This window comes from Anser brachyrhynchus, assembly GCF_964034855.1.
Source record: "Anser brachyrhynchus genome assembly, chromosome: 13".
NCBI classification, from domain to species: domain Eukaryota; kingdom Metazoa; phylum Chordata; class Aves; order Anseriformes; family Anatidae; genus Anser; species Anser brachyrhynchus.
The window spans coordinates 21,545,576-21,552,463 of NC_137708.1; the positions used below are offsets into that span (position 1 = coordinate 21,545,576).

Here is a 6,888-nt window from a genome sequence, read left to right on the forward strand (position 1 = left end):
AAACAGGTAAGCGAGTGAGACATTAATCAGAAGAAAAAAATCTGGAGTGTTTGAGAGGTTTTAGAAACCATACTACTTATATTTCATATACACTTTAAATTACTCTTTTAGAAGAGCATAAAAATGTAAACATTTCTTGGCTTTTTCCTCTTTGTCGTTCAAAATAGTCTACTCACAGTCCATGCAGCATCTCTCCATCAGGTATCTTCAGTGACTGAAGATGAGGGTTTAAGACAAAACAATTAAGAACTGTAATAAAAAGAAATCTAGAAAACTATTGTAGCCTAACAGTACTTTCGCATTCATTTGATTTATTTTAGCATAGCCACAGAACAAAATAACTTGTACATTCAGTCACATTAAAAACAAGGAATTACAAAGCAGTCCACATTTAACCTAAGTGCATTCCCTTGGAGTAACACAGTTCCGTTTGTTTCACTTGTATGTCTTCATATGCCAAAGACCATCATTTAAATAGTGGATATTTTCGATGCCAATCCCTTTGTTGACCTTCTCACTGTTGAAGAATGAAAAGAGTACAAAAGCATTACGTTAAAGATTAGAGCAGTACTAGACTCCATATGTAAAGTAAAAAAAAAGTGTACTATTTGTCAATTAAAAGGGGAGAAGCTATCATCCACAAGTCATAAACGACATATGGACAGGAAACGGTGTTTGCTATCATTCAGCAATGTGAGTCATGTGTAATAATATGACAATATTTGCCTCCCATATTTTGTCAAACCCCTTTGATAGTATTTTTAACTGCTTCTTTGTGGGAGACAGTTCCTAAGAAAGTCACCAGAAGGGTTGTATGAATTGCAGCATTTCTCTATCAAAGAAGCACAGGGGCTGTAAATGACTCTTCCCCTTGTAGCACAAGTGGGGGGGTGTAACAGGAAACAAGGCAAGAACACAGAGCCTGACATGCTCTGGTTCCAAATATGCCACAGACGATCAAATACAGGTGAGCTGGTTTGCTTCTAGTTGCAGGTCATCTACCCACTTAATAAAGGACTACAAATGCTAAATTAATGTGGAACTTGCAACGTGTTACAGACATCCTGTCCTATATAGTTTGAGTCAAGTCAGCTCTTAAAAGTGGTTGTTTTATACATCTGCACTGGATTTGTGTTCATCTTTTTTCCAGTAGATTAATTCCATAGAAAAAAAATCCAGTCTTGTCACAATAAAAGACAAAACTAATCATTCCAAAACTGAAAAGTTTAATTACCCTGGAGAATATAATTTACCCTCTTTACACCAAGTACTCTATTACTTATAGAACTTGTCCAAAGGTAATCAGGAAGGAAAATACTTCTATGCTAATTGCATTAATGCATCGTGTATCATAATCATACCAAGTGACTGAAATCATACTGAATAAAACAAAACTGTGAAACAGTATCACAGCAAACAGTATGCTAACATGCTGCATAGATCAATATCAATTTTTCCTCTCCAGTTTATGTTGCTCCTTGTAAGAACAGGACATTCACCTGCAAGGCTGCTGAATTTGAAATTAGGATTAGGAATACAAATAATCCAGGCTTGCACATCACTGCAGGTGTAGGACTAGCTAGCTAAATAAATAATAGCTACACATTTCCCTTCTTCCTACATGTTCTCAACCTCTCAAAAACGCTACAGATAATCCTGAGCAGTAATTCCCTACCAGCTAGAGCAGGTGCAAATCCAGGCTGCAGCAGTCCCATTCTACCCCTGTCCGTTAGGGCACGTTGCCACCTCTCCCCCTCATGCTCTCATTACTCCTTATGATTGCACAGTGACTCAGTACAGAAGATGACCCAGATGAGAATAACCCCACAAGAAAAAGTGGCTTGTTTTCATCAGAATCAGCTTTGTCACCCACACTACTGCTGGATGGGGCTGCAACCAAAGCAGCCCAGACTTACAGGGGCTGCTTTGTATGATGCAAGATCATGCTGCTGCCAGGTGCCACAACTTAAAATGGCAAAGTGTTTTAATTCCTCATAATTTAGCATTTATGCTAGGAATAACTAATGCCCATTTTAGTTTTCTGCCTCTTTCTTCTGAAGTAGTTTTCACTTGATGTTTATCCCCAAATGGACCTCCACATTTCACAAGCAGCTTAGCTAAGCTACTAAGCACATCAGGCAGGAATGCTGCACATCGGTACAAGGCAAAGAAAAAGAGAAGGCCGCAGAGGAAATGCCCAGTTGGTCAGCCAAGTACCAGCAGGACTTTAGTCTCTGTTACTCCTGCAGACAAAATCACTTTAATGATGCCAACCCACACAGATCCAAATTACACTTCTTGCCCAGCCCAGGCAGCAAGTACTGTAACAAATATTTCTTTGTTCAGCAAGATCTTTGAAGAAGTATGATCAGAGCACAAGAAACAGTGACATTCAGAGGCACTACTGCTGTTGTGCATCTTAAAATCCACATTTACGTAAATACTTTATTTTAATTTCGTAAACAAAAATCTAGGGAAGGGATTCCTTGCCTCCTCTTCCTCTCGACTTTAATATTAATTAACAAAAGAACAGCTTGAATAAACGCCATACTTGAAAGAAATATGATACAATAGTGATTCAGTAACCATGACAGGGGTGCTTAAATTCCAAACTAACAATTATGACACGGGACAGGTTACATTTCAATTGTCACAACACTTACATGTCCTCAGCTGACATCTTCATTACTCCCACACATAATGCATGTTGCTTTCCCTCTGCCATTATTGCCTACAAGTTACCACTAAGGAAAACGGATTTTTTTAAAACTATTTCAGAAAAGTAAAAGCAATAACATAAAATCACCTTTCAAAAAGCAACAAACTCCCTAGTTGAACTGTTGCCCCTTTAGTAATTGTAGAGCACTAGCTCTTGAAGATAAGCAGAATCACACACTGCATTTAACAATTGAATCACAGTGCACGGAACATAAAGCATGTATTTATGAACCTCAAATAGCAATTACAAAATAAAAAGACCTCCCACCATTACATTCTATTTCTTCCTTTATGCCTAGCACAGAGAGATGACAGTCTCTCCCTTTCTAGAACAAAGCTACAACTATACATGAGGCCATTTTAGATTCCAACGTGGAGAATAATTGAGACAAATCTGAAAAAAATATAAGCACTGAAATCAGACATGGCCTTTTCAAAGTTCAATAACATGTAATGCCAACTGCTCATCTTTTCCCACAGCTTCCGAATAACGACAAAAGCAGCAGAGGTTGGCATTGTATTTGCTCACTAATACAATTAGCAGAAGTGAATTAGCACACTTTCCTCCTTTCAGATATGCTGAAGTTCGCCAGATGCATGGAGCAAGTCCGGATTACAGCAGAGCTGATCCTAAACCTCTGTCCAAATGCCCTGAGAACAGGACCACATCCTTCTATAACTGAAGATGAATTGATTAAGAAGGCAGGTTACAAATTAGGCTGTACCTCATCTCCTTCCACAGTTCCAACATCATGAAGGAGCTCCAATTACCTATCAGATTAATGGTAGAGCATCCCACCTAATGGAGCAGAGCAGAATTAATTATGTGGGGGTTTGGAACATCACGGTAAGTAAAAGGAATTAAGAACAATTTTCACCTTGCCAAATAACACCTGAACCTCTGCAGGTCTTTTCAGATTGCTAGTTACTCCATTCCATACCATTCAACTCCAGAGTAATTCAAATTACAATCAGCTGAGAACACATGAATAGAAAATTAACTCAGCAAGCAGTAATCCACAGATGAAGAAGGATACAACAACAGTATCAACCGCAGCAGGGTAAAGCTTGGCTCCAGGAGATGTCAGGCCAGGGCACATTATATTAGCTCCACTTAGCACAAATTTAATGGCTCCTTTATCAACCTGCTGATGTGGTAGAATAAATGGATCTAGGAGGGGAAAGATATAGCATTACAATTAATATGTGAGGATGACAACATGAATAGCTCATTACCAAGTCACTTTAAAAGGGGCAATTCGATGCTTAAAGTGCTGCAAGGGTAGGAAGGCTGAGAAACAATTATCAGAGCACCTGCCAGACAGCACTGTCCTGAAAGGACACGAGGACAGTTTTCCCTGATCAAATACATATATATATATATATTATTTTTTCCTCTGAGAAACAAAGGCTGCAACTATCAGAATCAAACACTGGGCCTAAGCCTCCTGCTCACTCACAGAGCCCACATACTGAGCAAGTTTTAATGAGCTTCCCCCATGAAAACAATTGCTCAAGTGCCCACATGCTAAGGGACGTTAAATCCCCCAAATAACATGTATAATCTCTCCCGTGAAAAATAAACACTTTAACATTATTGAGACGAAAAAGGCAAAGACAGACAAAATTAGGAAGGCCGTCAGCTCTCAAAGGCATTTTTCAAGCATGTACAACCTCTTGAAACATTTCAAACATTGAGACTTACTGTCACCTAAACTCATCCAATCATAACAGAATTGAGCAGAACAGTAAGAACAGCAATAAAAATAACTTAAGATATGACACTGAAACAAGTACAAACCAGGCAGCCTAAATACTGAAAGGAGACGAGCATCCATTGCATCATTAAATCCACAATTAAAGACTATTTTTGCAGTAAGAACCTACAAGTATTTGAAGGCAGCAAGAAGGGTTTAAAGAAAGACTTGGAAGAACAAAGACAGGGCAACAGGACTAACAACAAGAAGTTTAGACTATGTGCTAGAGAATTCACTGTAAAGAATTTTTGTGGGACTTTATGCAATTTATTGTTTAAAAAACAGAGGTTACATTATTTAACATATAGAATTACATTAATTCTGGAGGAATGCAAATCACGTAGGCACCTGCAAAGGCCATGCAATTACAGTTTGGAAGGTATAGGACATTTTAAAGATCTGTTCTGTAACGTGTAGTAGGTTGTGGGTTTTTTTAAACCTATTTATACAGAAGCCCTCTTGAATCACACACTCACCCCTCTCCCCACCTCCACTGTACTCAGCAAACTTACATTTGTGAAGCAACCTTAGCGTTGGGTAAAAAACCCCTTCTCTTTGTCTGAAGAACAGCAACTCCCCATTCACAGTGAGTATTTCTATATGCTCGTGACTGCAAGATAAAAAAAATAGAAACATAGTTCTAGTAACTCCTTAGCCCTTTTTTTGTTTAAGTTAAATATTTCACTTTGCACATTCTGGTCTACCTTGGCATCTGAGAAGGCAGTCAACTATCAAGAAAGTTTAAAACTAAAAATATTATCTTGTATGCCTTGAACACTGGTCCCATGCACACTTTCTTCCCCTTAAAGATCCAGAAGCAGCCAACCAGCTGTTCACAAAGATTAGCAAAAATATACTACCCTCCAATTAAAAAAAAAAAAAGGAAAGTCATCCAAACAATACATGGAAGCCCAATATTAAAAAAAAAAATGCTACTGGAACTGTCCAAACAAGTTTGACCTTTCACATTCACAAAGATGAATGTTTCCCTTCAATAAGCTAATTCCCAGAGCCACCAAGTATGCTGTACATTCACTATTAGCCAGCACTTTTATTTTCCGCAAGCATCCTACCAACACACCCTCAAAAGCACAACAAGCACGTGCAAACTTTCTGGTTTGGTGATAACAAGCACTATTATCTATAAGAAACGAATCCCCTATGTCCTTCTGCTGTGAAAAGTAAACAGAAGAATGAAGCAACCCAAGCACTTTGGAAGTGGAGGTTAAGAGGAAAGAAACTTACCATCGTACTATTTTGACAGGGTCTTTCTTTGGCATAATTTGGTTCAGCCATGGTTCAATAACAGGAAATTGGTCTATCAGCTGGTTCTTAATACCTTTAATAACTGAAGTCTTCAACTGGATGCAGTTTGATACATTTTCCTTTTCATCAAATCTGCCAAGTGAGAGCATTTCAGAAACACAGAACCTGCTGCCCAAGAGGTGGCATATTTGAGAGGCATTATTAAGAAACAGTTGTAAATCGATAGGGGAATTAACAGGGTAACATCTGTACAGCTTTCAGCGTAGGACTTCACGAGGCTTAAACCTAAACCTATCCCCCTGGGAACGCCCGGCTAAGGGAGGAGAAAGCTTTCCCAGCAGGAGGCTGGCTTTGTCCCCTACACACCGTGCACACCTCTGAGACACCTCTTTGGCGTCCTACAGGCACGCAGAGGTATTCCAGGGACTCATGGAGCAGATTTTGCTGACGGCACGCCCCCCCCGGGCCTGGCTCTGCCGGAGCAGCGGGCAGGGCCGGGCCCGGAGAGCGGCGGGCCCGCGGGCGGCCCCCCTCAGCTTCCCGAGCGCGGCCCCACTTACTTCTTGAACATCCTGTGGGCGGCGGGCGCCAGGCAGCGGCGGGGCCAGGCGGGAGGCGTCGGCGCGGGCAGCCACAGCCTCACACGAGGTGCCGACCCTGCCCTCCACGCCAGCCGGAAGCGCCGCGCGCTTTACGGCGTGTCGCGCCGCCTCCATGGCAACCCAACGCCGCGCTGGGCGTGACTACAGCTCCCAGGGGGCCGCGCGGAGACTCGGCGCATGCGCATAGTGGGGAGGCGGGCAGTGCCTGACGGGCCGGGCGGGAGGCGGTTGGAGGCGCTGGAGCTGCTGTGTTGGCAAGCAATAAATATATCGCTTCTAACACGAAACCAGAGTCATAGCTATGAACATCAGCCCGTCATAACTAATGATGCTAAACACAAAATGAAAAAAGTATTGTTCTTTATCTCTGTGAGGAGCAGACGCGAATGGTTTTGCTCTTTATGCAGCTGACTGCTATAAAAGCATACAGACATACACACAGACAACAGCCCAATTTCGTTTTAGAGCAACGGAAATGTTACCACAGGCATAAAGAAGACAAAAGGTCATCGTTTATGATAACTACTGAGTTATTTTTCCATACC

General features: G+C 41.1%; 1 protein-coding gene across 1 annotated transcript; it reads right to left on the reverse strand.

Annotated features, from left to right (window-relative positions):
* Positions 1 to 290: 290 nt before the first annotated feature.
* On the reverse strand, positions 291 to 6,546 carry MCTS1 (MCTS1 re-initiation and release factor). The gene is made up of 6 exons (XM_080553808.1): positions 6,302 to 6,546; positions 5,721 to 5,873; positions 4,988 to 5,085; positions 3,756 to 3,889; positions 2,664 to 2,731; positions 291 to 517 (listed from the first exon to the last, which is right to left on the reverse strand). The coding sequence occupies exons 1-6, from the start codon at positions 6,310 to 6,312 to the stop codon at positions 436 to 438; spliced, it is 546 nt and encodes a 181-aa protein (XP_080409934.1). The 5' UTR covers positions 6,313 to 6,546; the 3' UTR covers positions 291 to 435.
* Between the last annotated feature and the right edge of the window lie 342 nt (positions 6,547 to 6,888).